This window comes from Sceloporus undulatus, chromosome 1 (assembly GCF_019175285.1).
Source record: "Sceloporus undulatus isolate JIND9_A2432 ecotype Alabama chromosome 1, SceUnd_v1.1, whole genome shotgun sequence".
NCBI classification, from domain to species: Eukaryota; Metazoa; Chordata; class Lepidosauria; order Squamata; family Phrynosomatidae; genus Sceloporus; species Sceloporus undulatus.
The window spans coordinates 252,665,940-252,691,105 of record NC_056522.1 but is presented as its reverse complement, the minus strand read 5'-3'; the positions used below and the strand labels follow the sequence as shown (position 1 = coordinate 252,691,105).

The 25,166-nt window shown below is 41.0% G+C and overlaps 1 protein-coding gene across 1 annotated transcript; it reads left to right on the top strand.

Moving 5' to 3' along the window:
* The first annotated feature begins 1,760 nt into the window (after positions 1-1,760).
* Positions 1,761-24,395, top strand: FNBP4 (formin binding protein 4). Its single transcript, XM_042471081.1, has 15 exons — positions 1,761-1,879; positions 4,810-4,946; positions 5,525-5,708; positions 6,609-6,753; positions 6,828-6,957; positions 8,178-8,519; positions 12,382-12,580; positions 12,933-13,057; positions 14,437-14,541; positions 14,895-15,028; positions 16,005-16,177; positions 16,674-16,993; positions 20,783-21,292; positions 21,989-22,146; positions 23,052-24,395. Exons 1-15 carry the CDS (start codon positions 1,846-1,848, stop codon positions 23,140-23,142), a joined length of 2,787 nt encoding a protein of 928 aa, XP_042327015.1. The 5' UTR covers positions 1,761-1,845; the 3' UTR covers positions 23,143-24,395.
* Positions 24,396-25,166: the final 771 nt, after the last annotated feature.

Genomic DNA, 25,166 nt, shown 5'->3' with positions numbered 1-25,166 from the left:
CCCCCCCATTATTCCAGGCAACGTCAAACCACCTCTGAACAAATCTTGCTAAGTAAAGCCCATGATAGGGTTGCCTTAGGGTCGCTAGAAGTCAGAGATGATTTGAAGACCCATAACACAGAGACAAGATAACCCTGTGGGATCCTTGGGGTCACCATAAGTTGACCAGTGACTTGAAGGCACATCCACACATGCTCAGTGGTGGAGGAAGGAGGATGGATTGTGATTCTCACCTGTTTCTCCATTGTCCTTTTGTCCTCCATTTCTGGTCCTCTGGAAAATTGATTAGAAATGATCAGATGATAATGACACCAAATGTGGCATGGTTGTAAATGGAATAAAATAGAAGTGGCAGAGTAAGGGTTGCTGGTCAGAACAGTCTGTAACTGCCTCAGACTGATTTAAATGATTTTTCAACATAGTGTGTGGCTTGTCGGTTAATGCTGTGGACTGTCTGTGATTTCCTTGGCCAGAATCCACACCAGTGTTTTCATATACGGTGTCCTTCCATCAGTTGAACTGGAAAGGAGAGTACCCCATCCCTGCTTGTTGCTGAAACCCCTTTGGGAAATCCTTCCCAGCCAGGCAGCAAAGAGGACTAGGGATGGGTTTAGAAAGTTTGCGTCACACCAGGACAGCATTGGTTCTAGGCCATGATGTCTTTCTTTTTGGTTGGGCTAGCTGTGCAGTAATTCAGTTACATACAGTTTCCCTGTTTTTGAAATCTTTTTGTATTAATGCAGTAGAAATGAAAGATAGTCTAAAAATTGTAGCACTGTTTTACTGTGATCTTTTGTTATGTGCTGCTGCTGTAAGATTTCATTTTATATGCTGATGTTGTCTTTCCTGTTCTAGGTTGTGTTTTATGTTTAGTTTGAGGAAAGCTAATTTGCTTTCCTTTTCTTTCTGTTTCGCTTTCCATACATACTTAGTCAGTGAGCTATTATTTACCTTGCCTATTGTATGTAAGCCACACAGCTGTAGTATGATCACTTAGAGCAGAATCACATTCTTTCCTGTATCAAGCATTGTTGCATTGTTACTGCAGACATGTTGTTTCAACCCGGCACTAAAAGCCTGCCTTTTTCCAGTCCTCCTTGACCATCCTCCCAATGGCAATGTTGCAAAAACAACAACATCCAGCTCATCAGAAGATAAGAGGGGCAAGGAACGGACCTTGGCTCTCATAAGACTTTGTAAAAAGGAGCTTCTTTGTTGGAGGCTTTTTAAGCTGAGCTTTCCCTGTAGTGTATTTTGGGTTGCCACACCTCTCAATAGCTGTTCGATTATTATAATTTGCATTGAGACAGAGGATTGAGAGAAACTTTACTGTCTTTCCCCTGCCTTCATAAATCATTTTGCTCACGTGCTCCACAAATACTTTTATTCTTTGTGTTTTGACATTTCTTGGATACAATGCTAGTCCTATAGCTGTTTACTGCAAAGAAGATTTCCCCCCAGTATGTATAGTTTAGATAAAAGAAGCTTCCTCCTTTTTGTCCTTTTCATACAATATAAGCAGTAATAGTTACAAAGCATATTGAATTGTTTCTTGTGCATAAAGAAAGGTTATATGACATCATTTATTTATTTATTTATTGTATTTCTTTCCCGCCTTTTTCCAAAATGAGATCCAGTTCCTTTACTGTTTTCCCATGTACTAAGCAAGTAAGAGTACTAATGTTCTCATTTTATTGGTTGTTGTAGAATTGGAAACACACACTTGTGATACCCTTCTGAAGTGGTTTTTTTGTTTTGGTTTTTTGCTCATCTGGTTTTTTTCTAGATGAATTTGAAGCAACAGAAGAGGCTCCAAGGACAGTCCCAAATCCACCTCCAGCTAACATGCCTGTTGGGCCAGTGGCTGTCAAACCAACAGGTACCACCTTTCTCAATTGAGTAATTTGCAGTTATTAAGTGGACAATTAGGAGAATGGTAATAAATGAAACTGATATGTTAGTAATAGTTCTATCAAAAATACCAAAAAAAGTTGTGAAAAAAATAATTTGCAGTTACAAAAGTCAAGTTACTGGCAAACTGTGGATGTTAAAAGCAGTAATTTTAAGAACAACGTCAAACCTAAAAACAACAAGCCAGTTTTTGTGTGATGGATGCCTTAAGTGTATTTATTAACTCCCCCTTCTTCTTTATCTTGAAAACTGGGGATTTATTATTATTATTATTAACCTTTATTTATGAAGCGCTGTAAATTTACACAGCGCTGTACATGCAATCCTTTTAGTTAGACGGTTCCCTGCCCTCAGGCTTACAATCTAAAAAGACATAACACAGAAGGAGAAGGGAGCGGTGACAGGAAAGGGTAAGAGGTCCAGCAGTTCCTCTCAACCTCCGAGGCCTGGACCAAGGCAGATGGACTGAAGGGAGGGCATGGCTTCAAAATGGAAGGTTAATCATTATCCAGGGAAAATACATACTCACAAGTAGGATAATGCATATACAGTACATAGCAATACAGGAAATGGATCGATAAACAGCCAACAACAGAACATCAGATAGTAAGCGACAATTATGCGATGCCTGGGAAGGCTTCTCTGAATAGGATGGTTTTCAACTCCGTTTTGAAGCTGGTTAATGAAGTGATGGCTCTTGCTTGTGGAGGAAGAAGGTTCCAGGAGTGAGGGGCAGCAAGTGAAAAGGGGCGAATCCTAGTTGGGGCAGAGGAAATCCTGGGCTGAGACAGGAACCCTTGACTACCAGAACGGAGGGCCCTGGTGGGAAGGTGAGGAGAAAGAAGGTCTGATAAGTAAGGAGGGGCCAGTCCATGGAGAGCTTTGAATGTTGACAGCAGGAGCTTATATTGAATGCGGAAAGGGAGAGGGAGCCAGTGAAGGGATGCCAACACAGGAGAGATGTGGTCAGAGCGGTGGGTGGAAGTGATAATGCGTGCAGCTGAATGCTGGACAGAGATTAAAGGACAGAGGTGAGAAAAAGGAAGCCCAGCCAGGAGGACATTACAGTAATCAAGTCGTGAGATCACTAGGGCATGGACCAGGATCTTGGCAGTAGAGACAGAGAGATATGGTCGGATTTTGGCAATATTGTACAAAAAGAATCTACAAGCCTTGGCTGTGGTCTGGATCTGAGGGATACACGACAGAGAAGAGTCAAAGATAAAGCCAAGACTGCGGGCTTGCTGGACAGGTTGAATAGAAATGTTGTCCACAGAGACAGAAAAGGAGTGTTGAAGGTTGGGCTTAGGAGGAAAGACAAGGAGCTCCGTCTTGGACATGTTGAGCTTCAAACGCCGATGGCGCATCCACTGTGAGACAGCTGTAAGGCAAGATGAGACTTGCTGTTCAAGCCTTGGAGAAAGGTCAGGGGCAGAAAGATACAGCTGGGTATCATCGGCATACAGATGGTAGGAAAAACCAAAAGAGCTGATGAGTTTTCCTAAGGACAGTGTGTAGAGAGAAAACAGAAGGGGACCCAGAACAGAGCCCTGGGGAACTCCAACAGATAAGGGAACAGGAGAAGAAGTCTGACCACCTGCAACTACTGCAAAAGATCTGCCGGACAAGTAAGATCTAAACCAGTCGAGAACAGAGTCTGAGAACTCAAGGTCAGAGAGTATGTCAATTAGGAGACAGTGATCAACAGTGTCAAAGGCTGCAGACAAATCGAGAAGAATGAGAACAGAGTAAAGGCCATTAGCCTTGGCCTGTAAAAGGTCATTCGAGATTTTAGTGAGAGCTGTCTCTGTAGAATGCCTTGGGCGGATTTATTTTATTGTACCTTGTGACAGGATTTTCAACAAGTCTAGTTATAGTCAGGGTTTATATTTTAACTGGGCAGTTTTTTCAGAATTAAAAGCCTAAAGTTGACAAGAAATAACTTCAATCTTTAATATGAAAAATGCCATTTCACAGTCTGTTTCTGTGTGGCTGAATATGCTATCCTTATGACTGGATGCTGCACACTTCTTCGTTGTTTGTTTTCCTTGAAAGCCAACGTAGATGAGATCTGCATTCTTCTTTTTAAAAAGTTAGAAATACATTTGTAGGCTATTTAAATGCACTAATGATAAACCAGATGTACTGGCACATGTTTTATGCACAGTGAAATGAGAATCCCAACAGACAGTGTTTTCTTGACACAGATAATTTCTCTTCTGCAGTGAGTTAGTTTGTATCAGCAAGATTAGTTACAGGGTTTCCAAAACGTAAGTTTTGGCAAATAACAGAAGAAACACTTACATGCTTTTTTCATGTGATAAGAAGCCTATATCTTCACTGTTTGGCTATAGTGCACCACAAAGACCCAGTTACAAGTGACATTACATGCTGATGATCACTTCTGTTTACTCTTTTAACTTTTTGATTGGTCATTTTTTTCTCCTGTTTGGTTTGTAACACCTTGCCTGATGAAGAAGCGAGTGAAGCTTCAAAAGCTTGCAACATGTTTATTGTGCATTTTGGTTGGCCAATAAAGGTATCCCTGTTAGGTGGATTTTTGACTGGATCTTTTAACTTTGGTGTTTTTGTCTGTCCTGGTAGACTGTAATTGCCCCCCCCCCCAATCCTTGATGGGTGATAGAATGGAAGATAAAAGACTTGATGTGTGTTGAAGGTGTGCAAGATGTTTTCAGAATACAGGGCTTCAAGAAAAACTTAATTTCCTTGAGGCTTCTTATATCAATGGTGTAAATGTAAATGAATAGTAGATAATGTGTTGTCAGACTTGTTAAGTCGGAGCGAACAATGTTCCAATACCTGAATCCTTAGTCTTAAAGATTATAGCATAGCACAGCTGTGTATTGCCAGCAGTTGTAATGTTGACTTATGTTCTAGGTGGCTTATGTTTGCTCGGTGCTTATGCAGACAGCGATGAAGAAGATAACGAAATGTCTGAGAAACCAGCACAGTCTGCAGATGCAAATGGCAATAATTCAGCTGACATTGACAGTACCCTGGCCAACTTCCTAGCGGTTGGTAAAAAATTTGTTTTGATTCATAAATTGAATTTCTTTCTGGACTGGAAGATAGCATACAGAAAAATCACACTAACATTAATCAAGCAGACAGGGAGTCAGGGATTCTGTTAATCTAATGGCCAGTTTCTCTTTCTACAGGATTAGGAAATAATTACATTAGGATTAGGGAACTTTTTTTGGTCCACTAATCAAATTCCAATTTGAGAAGTTTCAGAGATGGGGGCTGCAGCCCAGCAGTAGGTGGGGTTGAGGGCACAGGACAGTACCTGGGCAAGATGAGCAGGGGTAGATCTTACTGGTTTTGATATTTCCCTACCAAATATGCAAAGCAAAGCTTAATTCTACATGACAGCTTTCATGCCTGAAAAACACAGCTCAGATTTATTCATTGTATTTAAAATTAAATACCTTCATCTCAGATCATTGATTAAGAATAACAACAGGATAAACCTGGTCATTTTGGGAACTCGTATGGTCACATGAGCCTTGCACTACAGATTCCCTTACTTAAATTAAATGCTTTTTCTTGAGTCAGATAATGTTATTTTTGGTCTTATTTCTACTTTTAAAAGGAAATAGATGCAATTACAGCTCCTTCTCAACCTGCGGAGACCATTGTTCCTGCCACTGCTCCACCTCCAACTCCTCCACGCCCAGAGCCCAAGGAATCTGCCACCAGTCAGCTTTTGGCAACTGCAAATGGAACAGATCAGGTGCCTGAGTGGCAGTATGATACTCAGTGCTCACTGGCAGGAGGTGAGCTTCTGGTTTGTTTATGCTATTATATGGTTTTTGTTCTAGCTCATGCTAGTGTCATAGTAAAGGTAGATACTCCACACATTTCCATGTCTTGTTGAGATTGCTTTGTGATGTGCAACTAAAAAAGAACGCAAGGCTGCACCTAAAAAGGTGGAAGGAGAAGTAGTGCTCTAGGTCTTGGAAGCTCTGACATGTCCAAAGATTTTGTATCAAAGCTAAAATGTTCTTGGAGCCAATTTGTAAATCCTTTTACAAGAAAAAACCTCCCATTTCAAGAATGAGAAAGAATAGTTTTTAATGCAGTGTGTGGTACACCTAAGTTTCTTTCCTTTTTGGAGGTTTTCTCTTCTTGTTTGAAAAGCTTTGGATCCAGGTTCTGTTTATCCTCTACCAGCATCACACTCCCAAAATGTCCCTTTTGCCCTTCTTTGAAAGTCAGAATACCAACGTGAAAGGAAGAAGGGATGCTGCAGAAATGTCTGCAGTTCCTGGAAGGGACAATGGGGGAGAAATTTGCTGTTATGTCTTCCTCTAAGGACATGACATGATGAGAGATGAATTTGCTGTTATATCTTCCTCTAAGAACATTACATTATCAAGGACTTTGCACAGTACCTAAGCTATTAGGATTTAGGAATCTTAGACAGTAGATGAATGTTACATGGGATAGGAATTAAAGGCAGTAGATTAATATTATGTGGGATAAAAGTCGTAGATGAATTTTGTATGGGATAAGAAGATGTTGTTATTATTATTATTATTATTATTATTATTATTCATTAGTTTCTAGTGCTTCATGGAGAAAGGTGAAAATACTTGATGGATTAATTTGTAATTATTTGTTAACATATAGGGGAAGGAGGGTCAGCTCACTGAAGACTTGTTTTCTTCCTACAGTGGGAGTGGAGATGGGAGACTGGCAGGAGGTTTGGGATGAAAACACAGGCTGCTATTATTACTGGAACACTCAAACAAATGAAGTTACATGGGAACTACCCCAGTATCTTGCAACGCAAGTTCAGGGTCTCCAACATTATCAGAGGTAAGAATGCTGCTGAACTGAAGAGTGAATTGTTCCTCTCTGTGCTTCCTTGACTAAACATGCCTTTCTGTTAGTTCTGTTACAGAGACTGATGAAAACTACCAGATAGTTGCTGACCTGCCATCCCAGGGGAAAGGCAGTGGTGGTGCTGCATCTGTTGGGAGCAGTGGACGTAGGACTCTTGTAAAGCGTGAACTGAAGAAGGTCAGTATCAGCATGACTGGCTTAAAGCAAATATTTCTTTTCTGCTTTTACTTTCAAGAGAAAATGCCAGTTCTCCACCTCACTACCTGTTTTGCATGGTATGTCCATTATGCGCAGGATATTTTATATGGTATGATGTTTTTTCATTGATTTTCAAGAATAAATGTTAAGCACCCATAGCAGGAGCAGCCTTTTGGACATCTGATTTCTCTTCCAGATGAGCGAGAACAGCCTTACAGAGCATTTTAACAACTTAGACCTGGTATAGTCAGGCGGGAAGCGGTGTGCTGGTGCTGATTCTAGGATTCGGGAGCACATAGCAACCGTACGCTCCGGAAGCCTAGCACGTCACAGCGGTGCCATCTTTATGCAGCGCTGTCCACACAGCGCTCATGTCGATGACATCATGTGTGCACCACGTCCAAACGGGGCGGTGCACACATGACATCACCGCAATGCCCCAGGGCACTAATGGTGCCTTGGCAGTGTCGCCGGAAGGAGCTGCATTTCGCAGTTCCAATTTGAGGCGGATTGTTGTCATGACCTTGAAGTTGCCATGGCAACGATCTGGAGGAGAAAGGGGTGGCCTCTGGCCATCCCTTTCTTCTAATCTGTACAGCCTCATAGATATTTAAGCTCTGGGCAATTTCAGGGAGATCTAGTTACACTCAGATAATACAGAAGAGTGCTCCTGAGACAGAACAGATTCTATTGTTCAGTGATAGAGAATGTGCTTTGCACTTACGACCTGCTAGTTCATTCCCTGTTCATTCCTGTTTGCAGTTATCTCAGATACCAGGGGTTTGAAACAGGACTGCAGAGATCTCACATCCTGGCTACTGGAAGCATATGAGCATATGCCTCTAATTTCTGAGCCTGTATTAACTAATAGTCACATATTTCAAAATGTTGGTAATAATGAGAACTGGAAACATATTTTTCAGGATGCTGAGTAGCAGATTCCATGTTTCCTGTATCAAAATGTGTGTGAGAGAGCCCTTCTAACACATTGAGATACTTTACATATTATTGATCCCCACCCCAACCTATACATGGCAGAATTTTATACCAGTTCCTTGAATAAAGCATATGTGATCTTTCTCTGAAATGACCAACAAATCAGGTACAACCCCCCCTGCATCACGTTATAAAAAAACTACTAGCAGTGTTTTCACTGCTTTTAATTCCATGATTTGATGAAAATCTTACTGATTTCCCAGGAACTGAATGAAGGTATCCAGGCCCTTTCAAGCAATGAAGAAGAGAAGAAGGGAGTAGCTGCATCACTGCTGGCTCCATTACTTCCTGAGATAGTGAAGGAAGAAGAGGAGCGTTGGAGGCGGAAAGTAATCTGTAAGGAGGAGGTGGAGCCATTGATGGAAGAAGATGTGACTGCAGAGCAAACAGCAACTGTTGCTGATCAGCAGCCAGAAAGCAACCGAGATATTGGAGAAGACCCTTCCCAGGAGGACATATGCAGTGTGGTGCAATCAGGGGAGAGTGCCGAGGAAGAAGAGGAGCAGGATACTCTTGAACTAGAAATGGTATTGGAGAGGAAGAAGGTGCGTTAGAACTCATTTCTGATGGGACAGGTAGGATTGAAAAGTGGGTGGCATGGGTGTTGCAGATCCTGCTTTAGAAGAAGGGTTAGTATCTCAGTGTGTCAGTGTCCCAGCTCTACCACTTGTCTTCCTGATAATGCAAAGCTCTTTTTGATATCTCCTTCGGTTGTGCTTTTTATTCAGGGCTTAAATGGACTTAGTGGTCTATTGCATTCAGCTGTTGCTGTTTTTTTTAAAAAACATAGGAACCTCAAAAAGAAGCAAACTGTCCAAGAATTATCATCATCATCAATTTATTTATTTATATAGTGCCAACACTGTACACAGTGCTTTACAATTAAAAGAACAAAATAGAATGGCATTATAACTTTGCATGACATTACAACTGTAGAATGGCATTATATGAATGTTTGTAACAACATTTGCTTTCTTGCATGTCAGCATACATGTTGGGATGATGCTAGTTTGATTGTGGAGTCAAGTCCTCCCTCAGATACTTTCTGATGTTTAGGCCATCTGGTCCAAAACCCAGTTTGGGGCATGAATCTAGAGCTAGAACAGCTCCAACACCTGACAGCTAAGACTTTTTCTGAGGTTCAACATAACTGATTCCACTGTGGAGCTGTGACAAAATTACTGTGTGAGAAAGATTAGCTATATTGCTGTTAGTAATTGCCTCCCTAGTGGGAAATTTTATTTTCCTAAAAGGTTCATTTTAAACTATTGTGGGCCTAAATCCTATTTTAGTCCTGAGTAAAGTAGACCCATTGTATATTAGATTTTATCTATGGGTTAACTATCCAACAATGGATTGAGTGAGTCTAATCTAGTATGGACTATGACTGCCAGAATGCCATTCCTTGGATGTGAGTTCACAGAAAGAGGGAGCATTGGTTAAAGGAGAGAGGGAGCATTGTGGTGTGTCTTCCAGTTCTAGTTAGTTGTTGGCTGCCATCAAACCATTTTGTTTTTAAAGTGTTATTTTATTGTATTTTTAAAATTTGTTGTATGCTACTGTTACGGCCCTTCTTGCAGTGGAAGACAAGTTTATGCATTATATTTTGAATTTTAAAAATTTAGAAATTATTGTATGAGCCACTCCTTCCCCTTGATAAATCCACCATCTCTGAAGCCTTCAAATAATTTTTGGAAAATACCCCAGTTGGGTGGGTGCACCATTGTGAAGTGCTTCATTCATCCCTAATTATATGATAAGCAACATTAGCTCGGTGTTCAGGGCACTTATACAAGTGCTTTCCTCACTGTGATACATACAGTAACTGAGGGAAGCATTGCTTTTTTGCAGCCATAAAGACTTCAGATATAAATGTAGTCTTGAAGGAAGATACTTGGACTTGAGCCCAAGAAGTGAGAAAATAGGGTTCATTTCCCTACATTCCCCTCACCACAAACTGGTTATACAGAAAGACCATGTGTCAGACTGCTTGTGATCTCCGGTGTACATACTGAGGCTGTTTAAACCTCTGTATGTAATGGGTTCCTTTCATTCTATTTACTTGACTAGGGTCCAAAGCATACTGCAGAAATAATCCAGTTTGAGACTGCTTTAACTGTTCTGGCTCAGTGCTAGGGAATCCTGGGGATTGCATTTTATTGTGGCACTAGAGCTCTCTGACAGAGAAGTCGCAAAACTACAATTTCCAGAATTCCCTAGAATTGAACCAGGGTAGCTAAAGTGGTCCCAAACTGGATTATTTCTGCAGTGTGTTTTGGACCTAGGCCTCAGTTGGTAATCTCTTTAGAGTTCTTTTGGCGGGGTCTCCTCTTCCTAGGATAAAGAAAATGTCTGATCTCTAATTGGCTTTCAGTACATGACCAGTTGTGAGTACTTTGTCTGAAATATAGTTGTCTCAAATATGAGACAAACCTTCACCTGAGATATTGTTGTCCCGATACCAAAGAGAAGTTGCCACCAATGCCATTGCAAAGTAAACAGGTGGCAATTGAGGAGGATACCACCTGTTCTCCTTAAGGCATGTCTACTTTCACCCATTTTGTCACTGCTTCATTGAGTACTGAGAAAGAAGGAAACCAATTAAGAGTCCAAGGGGTGAAGCAATTGTTTTTCTTCTCTGCTGGCCACTACTACTGAAAACTGATGAAATTTTCCATTTTTGCATGTAAACAAGTAATAAATGTAGATTCCCATCCCAGTGGTAGAGCTCTGATGTAAAATACTCTGGACAGGCAGGAGCTACAGAAGTGATTGACCAAGAGAAGCACCACTGACTATGCAGAAGCAAGCAGTATCAGTGATGGTTCCTCTCTTGTATGAATAGTTGCTTGAAGGAGCTTCCAATTGTTCTGTCTGGGCAGACAGAAATAGTAGTGACTACTAGTGGAGAACTACTCCCTTTTCTCTTTAAAAGGTGGAAAGAAGGCACTCAGGAAAGAGGGGGATAGAATTAGGCACCAGAGTAACATAGATGAAGCTTTAGGAACTGCAGTGCTTGGTATGCCAGGTGTTACCACTTCAGTTTTACACAAAGCACTGTTAGATCAGAATCACGGGAGAAGTTAAAATGTTGGCTTTGTGATAACATGGCTACCCCTGAATATGTTTCCTAAAATTTAGGCGCATTACAGACTGCCTGTTTGGGGTGGCCTGTAACTGGCCCTTTCCCCGCTGGATCGGGGCCTCAGCTGCCACAACGGCAGCCTCTGAGGCCCCGATCCACCGTTTTCCAGGCTGCGGGGAAGTGGCAACAGGCCGCTTCCCTGCAGCCTGGAAATGGGTGTCCTTGGGGCTTCAAGCCCCAAGGACACCCGGTGATGGCGGGGACTAAGAGAAAGGGGCCGTTCAGGCCCTTTCTTATCTGCGTTGCTGGCGCAGCCGTGTAGAGGCTGCGCCAGTGACACAAATCCTGGAAGGAGCTCCAAAACAGAGCTCCTTCCTGCACTGCCAAAAGAGCGCCCCAGGTGCTCTCGCATGGTTTGACTACGGCACTTCTGCGCCGCCTCGTTTGGAGGCGGTGCGGTCGTGATGTAGTCATGGTGGCGCCCATCTGTATAGGGCGCCGCCATTTTCTACACGCTCCGCACGTAATAATAATAATAATAATAATAATAATAATAATAATAATAATAATGTTTATTTATATACCGCTTTTCCAAATTAGATCAAAGCGGTGTACAACAGGAAGTACAATACAAAGTCAAAATAAAACATAACAGGCCTCTCTCCCCCTCAAGATGGTGGTCGGAAGGAGGGCTCTTAGTCTTTCAGGCCAGGCCTCTCTCCCCCTCAAGATGGTGGTCGGAAGGAGGGCTTTTTCTTCTTTCAGGCAGGCAGATGGAGCTAGCCTGCTTCTCTCCCCCAAGATGGTGGCTGAAGGGAGGATTAAAGGCATCAGGAAATGACGCCCCTTTCTAACCCTAGTATGCGCAGAGCACGTACTTTTTGCCCGTACAGAACGGGCCTTAGTGTTTATCTTTGAATCTTTCTGGACTGTAGTAAATATGTTGAATGTGCTGTTGGGAAGGGTGGTTCAGAAATAACTTATTTAATTAATCTCCTGAATATTGAAGTGTTCTGTTCATAATACAGTCTGTCCATATAGATTCATAAAACAGGGAAGAAAAAGAATGGCCATGGATTTTTAAAAGTATAGAGCGTATGGAGCCAGACAACCATGAAATAGTAGATTAGGTAGGGTTAAAGCCATTGAGTACATGCTCTCTTTACACAGTAGGTCTTGAGAAGGGACTTTAAAAAAAAGAGAGAGACAGGTTGATGCATAAAGTAAAGGGAAGTAGAGATTGTCATGGATGAAGAATATTTTGATAGTAGGAGAAAAACAAATGTGTTTGTTTCTCTAATACTGAAATAATTGTTTTACAGGCAGAACTGCGAGCTTTAGAAGAAGGTGATGGGAGTGTTTCAGGATCTAGTCCACTTTCTGATGGGAGTCAGTCAGACCTAGCAAGGCGACTGCTACCCAAGCAGGGGAAATGGAAACTTTTTGGGGTTGCTAGCCCAGAATCCACCAGCAGAGGATCAAGCAAGACAGGGCAAGAGAGTCCTGAACCTGGAGAAACAAGTAAGACAGACTTTTCCCCCCTGTCAAGGGCTCTTTATAGCTATTCAGTTATATGTATCAGTACTGAGAGTTAAGTTTTATGAATATTAGTTGTATTCCTAGTTCTTTCCACCCATTTACCGAGATACCGGCCACTATTCTCTAGCTTTTCATTCTGCAGTGATCTGAATGCAGTGTCCTAGAGGGCCACCTCTTGCATGTAAAGTAAATAAATAAGCCTAAGTTGAACCCTGCTCTCATTATTTATATCTTGTTATCTGTGTAAATCTTCCATAGTAAAGGAGAAGGCATGTTGAGAACTTACTCTTATAGAATGAGGTGTTCATACATTTCTGCCTTGCTTTCTGTTCAGTGGTAAAGGAAGAGCCTGAAGTAGGTGGTGAGAACTCAGACCATGAGCTAGATACAGAGGAAATGCAAGACAAAATGAAAACCCAAGTAACTTTCAAGGTGGAAGAAGAAGAGCAGGACTTAAAGGTAATGTGAGCTAGACTGGGTGTAATGCTCTCTTGGTAATATTTACGGCAATGTTACTGGAGGCAGAGGTATATGTGTATTTTCAAGATGGATTGTCTTCAAGTCTTTTTGCCACACAGTGACCAATTCAGTTATTATTGTAGTTGGTTTTTGTTGTTGTTGTTGTGTGCCATCACATTGTTTCCAAATTATGGCAACTCTGTCGTGGGGTTTTCTTGGCAAATTTCTTCAGAGAGGGGTTGCCATTTCCATTCTCTGAGGCTGAGAGGGTGTGACTTGCCCAAGGTCACACAGTGGGTTTACACGGCCCAGCCGGCATTAGAATTCTGGTTTCCAGAGTCAAAATCTAATGTTTGTACCACACTACACCACACTAACTCTGTTGTTATATTTATTGCCAAATAAATTGGGACCCAAAGTGGCTTGCAGTTTAAAAGAAAGTTACAATTGAAAATATACAAAAAGAGATTATTAAAATAGAAATAAATTATTTGCAGTATTTAAGCAACTTAAAATGCTGTTTATTGTATTTTGCAGTGTTACTGTCTCATCAAGAGTCTCTGTGGAAAAGTTACATAGCTATTGTTTTCCTAGAACCTAAGCATTTGAATATGATGCATAACTGGTTGACATATAATCAGAAAAAGGATCAACTCAGTTTGAGAGAAAGACTTGAATTGACTTTTCGACCCCTACTAGTATTTAATGTTATCTGGGGAAGTTCAGATCTTCATTTATTATTAGGCAGAGTGCATATTAAAATTTTCCAGTTTCTGAAAGCTTCTTAATGCTGTTTCTAAACTCGCAACTTGAATCATATTGTACCTCTATGATACTATTTCTTGTTGCCAATTTGGAAATACTGTATTGAAATATGTTATACTAGGACACGTTAGTAACACATCATTGGGAACAGCATTTAGACATGCACTGTGTTCTCCAAACATGCTAGCTGTGTATACAAGTGTTGCTGCTTTTAGAACATGGAAAATGGAACAGTCTTTTTCTTGTGTGCAAATAGATTAAAGTGGTTGTTTTGGACATTTTAAATAACAATGTATGTAACCTGTGTGTAAGACTCTATAGAGGTACACATTCCCATACCTATCTTTATCTTCTCAGAACAGTATAAAATTATACCTGTAGAATGGCTGCTAATATCAGGTAGAACAGTCTTTTTTTTTCATTTGCAGCAGTCCTTTTGGAGCTAAAGTAGTGCCACCTTCACTAATCACAAAATTGTGAAATTATGAGTTACCACTTGGCACACTGTGTTCTTCAAACAGATGTCTGTATACTTCAGAGGGAGTACTGCAGTAGTTTTGTGTACTGTGGCTGACAATGCATTCTTGACCTCTTGCTTGCCTTATTTCTGGCAGTTTCAGATTGGAGAGCTGGCCAACATGTTGATAAGCAAGCTGGAGTTCTTGGGCATCAATAGGCAGTCCATCTCTAACTTCCACGTGCTGCTGTTGCAGACTGAGGTAACTTAAGTTTACCTTTTCTTGAAAACAAATTATGGAATATAGAAAACTAAACAGCTGACACCAGTGTAGTGGAATAAGAATCTAAGGAGCTTAACTATTATAGCATTAATGTTATTCTTTCATCTCTCCTTGTCCCCAAAACTGATTGTATGAGTCCAGTAGTGTATCTGATATTTGTATTTTTTCATCCTCTGTGTGATTTTCCTGATCATGTTTTTTGTCAATAGTCCTGGCTGCATTTCTGAGAAGCTTGCAATGTGTAGAACTGCAGAGATAAACAGCATGCATAAAGCTAATTGTCTACAGGCTTCTAATTGTTTCTTTATACTGTATTTACCTTCCTGTCATAGACCCGTATTGCAGACTGGCGGGAAGGAGCTCTCCAAGGAAACTACCTCAAACGCAAATTGCAAGATGCAGCTGAACAGCTAAAACAGTATGAAATAAACGCCGCCCCTAAAGGCTGGTCCTGCCACTGGGACAGGTACGCACTCTTCTCCCCTTTTCACCTTTCACCTTTGACATCTCAGACATGATTTGTGACCATCACCACCTGCCGACGTGTCGTCATCTATCTGGAGACTGAGAGCAGCTGCACTTAGCGGTGCTGAGCGGGCAGAGAGCCTCTGGCACATACAGAGTTTGAGCCAGCCACAAAAATTGGAGAAATATAAAGTCTTTTTTAAGTGTGTTGCAATGGATTTGATTCCGCGATTGGACAGAGCTGGTGTTTACTCTTGAGTGTAAATGCGCTAAGGAGGGCGGGCTTGGGGGGTCGCGCATGCGAGAGCTCTGTGCACATTGCAGGATCTCAGGAACTCCGCTCCCAAGTAACGTCTGTGTCCTTATGGAAAGCTCACTGACCGAGGATCTCAACGAAGAACAAGATAACTATCTCCTGCCAGCAGGTCAGACAAAACTATTTCTTCTTATATTTGGCTTTCTTGATTATTTTTGTTTATTTGAAATCTTTGCTCTTTTGTTTTTCAGCTCCCAGATCCTCTCCCTCTCAGTAGCAATTCACTATGTCTGAAATCAAGAGTATCATAAATGTGACTGCAGCAGTCCATGGGGGAGCAGCCATCTTTCATAAATTGGGCTGTTTTTCCTTTACTATTCTGGAAGGAAATGAACCTGAGGCTACTTTATAAAAAAATCTATTGCCTAATGTATCCTTGAACCTTTATTTGCACACCAGCCATAAGCGAGCTGTTTTCGCTAACCCTCTGCTCTTGCAGTGGAGGGTGAGGGCTGTGATCACAGAGCCAGCATCACAAACAGTTTGGAGTAAGCCCATCTTGTCAAACCTTCCTCAAAGCTGTTTGTTGCCTTTGTGAACAGCAGTCCTATTGTAAGAGGTTCTTCCTGTGAGAGCACTCCGCTGTCGCGGGAGAGGACCACATAACTGTGTCAGTAATGGGGTGAGAGTGTAAAACCTTGTTTTCTTTCTTGTGATTTAGGGACCATAGGCGCTATTTCTATGTTAACGAACAATCAGGCGAGTCCCAGTGGGAATTCCCAGATGGGGAGGAGGAAGAGGAGGGGCAAATCCTAGAAAATAAGGCAGACGCTGTTCCTAAACAAGCAATGAAGGAGAAAACAGAATCTGGAGAATCTGCTGATAACACTACAGGTATTGGACTTGGTGGATTTGATGAAACAAAGATAATTTCATTTGAAAGAACATGCTAAGAAGGTGGAATGTCAGTAAGAAAGAAGTGAATGCAAGGGGAACAATTTTAATGTGGGAGGATAGTTACTTAGAAATGCTACCCTGTTTAAGGATTCAGTTGGTCAGAGGAAAGTTAGATTGGAACAAGGGAGTTGTCTGCAAAGCATTCCTCTGTCCTGAGTTTGGGATCTCTGTCAATCTTTCTGTATGTTTCATACACCATATTTACTGCATCACATGAAGATGGGAAGTGTAATTTCTTCTGCTTGTATTCTTTTTTCCAGTTTAGTTGTTAATGTTTAGGGAGCTGGTTATTGCTATAAGAAGGGAAGTTTTTGCTGAGAAATGTGTCTCTTTGGGATGAGAAGTGCCATAAAAGTTTAGAGACAGATGTTGTGTTGTGTAGGTAATTTGCACAATAGTGGGGTAAGCAGAATTTTATATGTATCTTCTTTAGGTTCTCTTGGGAAAGAATCTCTTTCTAATCAAGCTGCAGCTACATCACTTGTGTCTCTCAGTCCATTTTGGACTGTACTTCAGCCCTCTGTCCCTGTACTTCAGCCCCCTTTGCCTCTGGAAATGCCACCTCCACCCCCACCACCACCAGAGTCACCCCCTCCTCCTCCCCCACCACCACCCCCTCCTCCACCAGGAGAAGAGGGGGAAATACAGGAAGTAGAGATGGAAGATGAAGGAGATGAGGAGCCACCTGCACCAGGAACGGAGGAAGATGCTGTTCTGAAACCTCTTCTCAGGCCAGCTGTTGCCAACAGCCAGGTGAGTTAGTGCCTATAACAATTTCTAGTTGCTTTTGGAGAAGTCCTTAACTGAATTGCATATGTAGTTCAGAGTTATAAACCTCTTGCTGTAATATCACTTTTTATATTGTGAAGTCCCCCCCCCCCTTCGTTGATTCTAACTTCTTCACTGGGATCTTGTGGACTGGAAGATAAATTGAAATTATTCCTTTCACTGGCATGACTTTATGAAAAATGAAATTGTGTGGGCAAGTGAGAAACTGGAGGGTCAGGGCAAATTCCTTGGTGGATTAGGAGTCACATATGAAACTAATAAAGTGGATGAATAATTAAAAAATGTGTTTAAGAATGAGCTTTCTGAGTACTGTACAGAAATTGCCATTGTAAAGCACAGAAATCCCAATCCCTATTCCATAGGCAGAATGATACATATTTGTTTGAAATTGGGTTATAAAAATCATGTCTTAGAACAGCAGTGGTGAATTTAATCTCTACCCATAAGGATTTTTTAAGCTACCAGTGTTCTAAATTTGTATTTGTTTGAAGGGGAGTTTGACTCGAGAGCTGTTAACAACAACAAATGTGATAAAAAAGACTTATAAACACATTATTGTTTTATTTGGAGTACATATCAGAAAATGAATTGAGGTGATCTCACACTCCCTAGAACCCTCCTCCCCAGCCTGTATTTTGGGTTGTATATTTGCCTGAAATCATGAACAGAAGTGACTCATTGTCACTTCTGGTATGTCCAGATGTGTACAGGCATACCTCAGTTAATGTCTCCAAACAAAGAAGCTCCTTTTTATGAAGTCTTTTCCTGTCCATTCTCTTCAGCCCATGCTCTTGTCCTACTTGTTCTCTGTCTAGCTGGAGGGTTGGGTTTTTTTTTAAAAACACTGCTGGAATTAGGAGGGTGCTGAAGGACTGGAGAAACACATATGTGCAGTTGCTGGGTTATAGCAACATGCCTGCAGTAAATACCATTGGGGCTGGGAATCACCATGCAGCTAACAGCTTGCATCTGCCTACCCTTGCTGCTTCAATGTGGGGAGGATGCTTGCCTATTCATCACACCTACCAGTTTGTATGAGGTACTTGGGAGCATGGAGAGAAATAGAAGACAACAACAAAAATGGAAAACCAAGAAACTTCTTCCTAAAGACCTAGGAACTCAAAGGAAAATTAAAACCAAGGGCAGGAATGCTCTATGATCAGAAGAGGAACGTACTACAACATCAAGAAGAAATGAAAATATGATGGAAGCAATATACAGAAGAGCTATATAAAAGAAGAAAAACAACACATGGAATGAAGAACCATATGAAGATGAATCCCCAATTCAAGAAAGCAAAGTGGAAGCTACAATAAAAGAAATTGGGAAGAAAAAAATCACCACTAACAGATGATATTCCAATAGAATTGCTACAAGCTGCACAGATAGAATCAACTCTATTGATAACTAAAATATGCCAAAAAATATGGAAAACAAAATGATGGCCAACAGACTGGAAGCATTCAATATGCATCCCAATCCTGAAAAAAGAAGACACAAAAGACTGCAGCAACTATAGGACCACAGCATTAATTTATCACAGAAGCAAAATTATGCGCATAAAGTCCTGCAGCACAGACTTCAGTCATATATACCAAGAGAAATCCTAGAGGGACAAGTGGGGCTCAGAAAAGAAAGAGGCACTTGAGACCACATTGCAAACATACAATGGAGCTTACAAAGGAAATCCAGAAAAAATCAGCATGTGCTTTATAGACTATAGCAAAGCCTTTGACTGCATAGATCATGAAAAGCTATGGAATGTTCATAAAGACATGGGAGCGCTGCTACATTTTATAGTACTGATGAGAAATCGGGACAAGAGGCTACTGTCAGAACAGAATTTGGAGAAGCACAATGATTCCTAATTGGCAAAGGGGTCAGACAAGGCTGCATCTTATCACCCTACCTGTTTAACTTATTTGCAGAACATATTGTAAGAAAAGCAGGAAAAATAATAATACTAGGAAAGGTAGAAGACAGTAGAAAGCCAGAAAGCCCACATGCTAGATGGCTAAACTCCATCAGGGAGATCATGAGCCTAAATTTACAATAGTCAAGTAGAGCACTGGAGGATAGGGGTCTTAAAGGTCTCTCTGCCTTGTGTCAGGGCTGACTCAAGGGCAGTTAACAACAAGGCATGTTGATATGTACAAACTAGAGGTGTAAAATGTCTAGAAATTGTGAAACCATGGGAGAAACCCTTGTTTTCGGTGATTTTTTTTAAAGAAAAGAATGTTTGGGGTTGTTTTTTTTTTAAGGAAAATGGGGAGGGGGGATGCAACATTACCACAATTGAAAAGTACTGTTAGTAATCGTATAATTTTGTTTGCCACAAAATTATTGTGTTTGGTATATTAAATATACAGTTCTGTCAGGTTAGAATAATAAATGAATTCCTTTTAGAACTTTTTTTTATTTTTGCTAAAAAAATGGATCTACAAAGTCCTGAACTATAAGGAACATCTTTGGTTTTACCCCTTATTTAGAAGCAAGCAAAAACAATAAAGCATTTCTTTCTGTAAAAAGAACAGAGGAAAAGATACCAAGACCAGGAATTATAATGTTTGATTCCAGACATTGCCTTATATTATGTCTTACCTTGTTTTCCTGTTGTTTAGAAATAATTATGAAAGAGTATGTCAATAGTTTGTATTAAACATTTTATTCTTCATTCTGAAAGGAATTATTCCAAAATCCATACTTTCAATTTTTTTAAGACTTTGGGAATAATGCAGGGGAACCCTTTCCCCCAATTTTCCTGTTTTTCCCCAGGGCCTATACATATACAAGTACAAACTGAAGGTTTTAGGAATGCTTTGTGGTTTTTAGACCACCCCTGTATGGCTGACATATCTTTCAGTGGACCGCAGATTTTCCTGTATCTTTACTACACTAGCATTTCTATCTGGTATTAAAGCTAGAGTATAGCGCCTTTGGCAGTACTCATCACACAACACCATAGCTATTTTGTCACTTCTTTACTCTTAAGAGTTTCTCTTCATTGATGGGAAACATCTGTCAATAAGGTCTCAAACACAGTGTTGTAGCATTTCTCAAGTGTAAAAACTTCCTAGCATGGCTGTTCCAGTATTGAGCATTCAGTGTCCCTCCCTCCCTTTCTCCCTCCCTATTCCAGAGTAGGCTTTTCTGTGCACCACCCCCAGCCTGTGAAAGAAGGAATGAATGTTTACTTGCAAGGAGACAATCATTCCTTCTTTGGCAAGAGAGAAGGGGGAGCAGCAGGAATGCAGATTTAAGGGGGAATGAGGAAGAGAGCACACGGGGATCCATGATGGTGCAAAAAGCCCTGTTGCACTATTTAAGAGAGGGGTAATATTAAAAGTTCCAAAACCAGTATGTTTTGGGGGTTTGGGTTTGTTTTTTAAATAACATCTTGTGTGATAAAGTCCTAAGGCAGAGTGGGCAACACTTGGAGCTGTGGAGACCATTTTTGGTCTTCCTTAGCACTGCCTACTCCCATACTGGAAAAAAATGGTTGCTTCAAAGGCCCAGGTTTAGCATTCCACTTAGGGCTTGTCTACATGAGTGATTTGCTCCAAATCTCTTCCTCTCCCTCCCCCCATCCCAGGCCCACTGCTTCCTGTTTGCATGATGCAGGGCCATGAAACTTGTAGGCTTTACTTCATCCACTCCTGATTGAAGGAATGACTATACATGCCCTTAGTACATGATCCAGTGGGTTTACAGAGGTGCTTCATAAGAATCAAACTGTCATCTGTTTGCTTCCAGACCAATACTGAGACCAGCATATCCACACCTCTCTCAGCTAAATCTGTAAAAAGGAAAGCTTCAGAAATGAATGCTGGACTGGTACAACGAGCTGCAACCATTGGAAGCTGTCCAGTACTCTATGGCCCGTCAGTAATGGGTGCAGGTGAATGTCATTCCTTTGATTCAATTTTACTTATTGATCTTCATGGTAAAGTGTTTCGGATATATTTCCACTGTCCCCTCATGTTTACAGGCCCTCAGACCTCAGGAGTGAGTTTGCAACAGAATTACCTTGGTGTAACCCAGCCTGCACTCATAAGCTATCCAGAGTGTAGTGCCCCTGTTGGACTTTCTGCCAGCACCACACAGCCAGTTCCTTCACAAGGAGCCCCACCTACCACTAGCGTTGCAGAACATCTGCCTCCACCACCACCTCCACCGCCGCCACCACCTCCACTGTCACCACCTCCACATGCTCCCAAAGTAATGTCTGCAGAGAAGTCAAAGAAGATTAGGAGAGCCAGCAAAGTAAGTACTTAAAAGTTGTGTGTTCTCTCATTTTAAGGACCACACTAGGCTAGGCTGCATAAAAATAACAGTGGGTATCGTTTTGCTATGCCAGGCATTGAAATTTGTACACCTTGTGTGGTGATAAAAACAGTAAATATTTGGCAGCTTTGTGGCATGGCACTACTACTGGGGAAATAGTAATCTGTTCAGCCTTTACGACACCCAGTGGCCGGGAGTTTTTTTTTTTTTTAAGTAATAGCCCTAAAATGTTAATTTGTTCGGCCTTCTGTCAGGTTTTTTTGCTGAAAAGTGAGCTTTGTTAGCCAGTATGTTGTTCAGAATTAAAGTGTTGTGGCAGCTTTTTCTCCCAAAAAGAAACATACTTGCTTCATAGTGCATGAGAGAAGTTGAGTTAGTCTCAAATAGTTGAATATTCCTCTTTCCCCATATTTAATGCAAATGGTGACACTTAAAAGTTATTTTTGGCCATCCATATAGCTTCACTCTCCCCCTTTGTATATCCACTGCACTGTAAGACTAAGCAAAAGTGTCAGAATATGGTTTTCCTTCCTGAATATGGGATGATGAGTGTTGCTCCTAATAGTACATTATCCTAACCAGCAGACTAAAGTTTTGTTCTCAGACTGAGACCAAAGACTTCCATGAAAACCTAGCTCTGATGTTGATGGTTGGATGCTAAATATTTTGTTACAGAGGAAAAAAACAAAGACAAAAATGCCATCTCTCGTTAAGAAATGGCAGAGCATTCAGCGTGAATTAGATGAGGAAGAAAATTCCAGCTCCAGTGATGATGATCGGGAGGTGATGTCACAGAAGCGAATTGAAGAATGGAAGCAGCAACAGTTAATAAGGTAGAAGGGTACATCTTCTTCATTGTTCTTTCCAAAATATCTTGTGTCATTCAGTAAACACTGCTATATTTCTGGGCATTATCAAATATCAGTACTCATGATTTAATAATTGGCAAAGCTAGGGGGTGGCTGTGATGGCTGTGGCTTGCTGGATGCCTCCCAGGGCACGTTTTGAGGCCCCCCAACACCCACAGTTCCATCTTCTACAAACAGCCCCCTTACATTTCTTGGATGGAATGGAAGATAACTTTGCCACCATTTTGGAGTTCCCCATGCTGATTTAGGCCCAGGGCACATCTGTTTCAAACAGGAAACTAGCTGGAAGTCCGCAATGATGAAATTGAATACATTTAACTGTATTTAAGGTTTTCTGGAATCTCATTTACTTTTTGTGAATCTGCATAAAGAACTGGGTGTGACTGTCAAGGAGACCTTGTTCAAGTACATGTGATGTAGTCCAGTTTAGAGAATGGCATTAGTGCACCATGGCAATGGTTGCATTTTTTCCAGGGTTGCGCAGTTGTGGCAGGGGAAGGCAAACAAAATCTGTAGGATCTGAGGCTCTTCTCAAAGGCATTACATGCTGCATGGCCACTTACCCTGCAGCATTTTCCCTCCAGTTGCCATAGTTATGCCAGTGGAATCTGCCAGTAGAATTCTGGTCAGAGTGTCCTGTTATTGGCAAGTAATGTCTATCCATATCTTGAGAGTTTTCCTTTCTAACCACCTACATCTTACAAGGTATACTATAATAATTTATGAATGTATTATGTCAGCATGGAGTCTGGTCCTTTTGGCTGTGTCTTTTTAGATATTGGCACAGTTCTGTCTAAGATTATCTTGGCTGCTTTAGTTCCCCCTTTGCTGAGTGGTTAGCCTGATGGTTTTTCTGCATTTTTTTACAGTGGTATGGCAGAGAGAAATGCAAATTTTGAGGCTTTGCCTGAAGACTGGAGAGCTCGACTTAAGAGACGGAAAGCTACTTCGAGCACATGAGTCAACTTTGCGGGGGTTTTTTTGTTTTGTTTTTTTTTTAAACCACACATGTACAGTTTGGAATATTTTGCTGTTGGATAAATTGTAACTTTTTAATGATACACATGTCTGTTGAATGGCCTAACAGAAAATTTGTGGACTTTGGGAATCCTTTTGGAGTTCTATTTGGCAAATAGAGCTGTGAAGTAATGGATAGGCTTGACTACTTCTGTCTTAAGCACTTCTAATTCCAGTTCAGACAAAGTTGGAATACCATTCTATCCAGCTCCCTGGTGGAGCTGGTTACAAAAACGACTGATGCACTTTGGCTGGTTCCATTTTGAACGCCACGTCTCCACCCCTTTCTAAATTCCAAAGTATTCTTCCAGTTATCTCAGAAATATTTCTAAAAGGCATGTTTGCATTTGCAGGTTGGGGTCACAGAACAAGCTAATGAAAGATTCATAATCTTTTCATATCAGACATAGAGCTGCAGGACATGTTCTAATCCTGTTCTGTGTTACTGCTTGCTTGATTTTGAAGAACAAACTCTTGTTTTGGTTCTAAAACCTGAGTCAGTCCTACTATTTTTAAGTGTATTTTCACACACAATAGTTCTCATAGAATAATCTTCTCTATTTTTGGTGCTGTAACATGCCAATAGTATTGGTGTGGCTGTAGCCATGATAGGACAGAACATAGTATGTAGCTGTGAGCACTGACTGACTAGGAGGGAAAAATTTTTTTTGCCTTCTCTGGTTAGCAAATGAAGACAGGTATAGTGGGATCTGCACTGCGTGAGCATGAAAATATTAATGAGCCTATAACCCCTTGCCTACTGTGGATGTTGCTGGCAGGTCAGTAGTCATGTGCCCTGAGTGGTGCTGAATTGCAGTGCTGCCTAGTGAAGATGTGGAGAAACCTATGTTCCCTTAGTACTCACCACTCTTCCCCATCTCACTGGCTGCTGCTTGATGGATGTACACTAGAGGAAAGGGATAATTTAACATTTCTGTCAATTCTAAACCCCTCTTGCAAATTTCCAGCAAAAGTAGGATCTTTTGTCTATATTTAATGCCAGGCTGAATATTCATACAACCTGAGAATGTCTTGAATCCTCTCCCTTGTTTGCCTTTTCAAAACAGAATCAAGTGATGATGATTTTCTGTAAAGCGAAAGAAAAAGCAGGTTATTGTTGATTGCAGTTTATATTTCTCCCATTTCTGACTTTGTAAATTTGTACATAGACATTAATAAAATCCCTTTTTATACTTCGGAATGTTCCTTATTCTTTTTGAGCCTGTTTTTAATACAAATGGTATAGTTATGTGCAGATTGTTGGGAATGTAATATTTTAAGCAATAGAAGTTTCTGGGAGTGTCCAGTAGCAAAGACACCCCAATATGGTTTTCAGCAACATATGTGTGTAGTATTTAAGCAGATTATCTAGAATTAAACATTTTCCCCAGAATTCATCATACATATGCCAGCATGAATAGAAAGTGAAGTGGGTATAAACTGCTGGGGTAGGTGAGATGAACAGAAACTTTGGGGAAGGACTTTTCCTTTTGGCTAAACAGGCCACATTGTTGGACTGCAGTTCCTAGCAGCCCTAATCTGCAACGCTGGTGATAAAGAATGCTGGAACTTGCAGTTCAGCAGCATCAGTGTCCACCACTTCTGGCCATAATACAAGTGAAAAATAACCTGCCTTTTTTCTCATAACATACGTCATGAGTCAGTAAACCTTCATTTCATCAAGTACATTCAGAGTTACTAAGAAGCTAGAAGCCACCTCAGAATAGAATAATAATCTAGTTAGTTTCCTTGTACCAGAAATGGAGCTGCTCTCACAATTGGTCAAAACATTCTGTCTCCATCAAGGGGCTTGCTTTTGCTAGCCTTAAACTGCCATAGATAGGCGGTGTATTTTAAGCAGGAGGGAGAACTGAGATATCAGTTCCCACCTCAAAGCACCCCGAGTGTATGTGGACTGGGGATTTTGACCCTGAATCTGTGTGAAAAGATTTCTTACCCTTGATCAA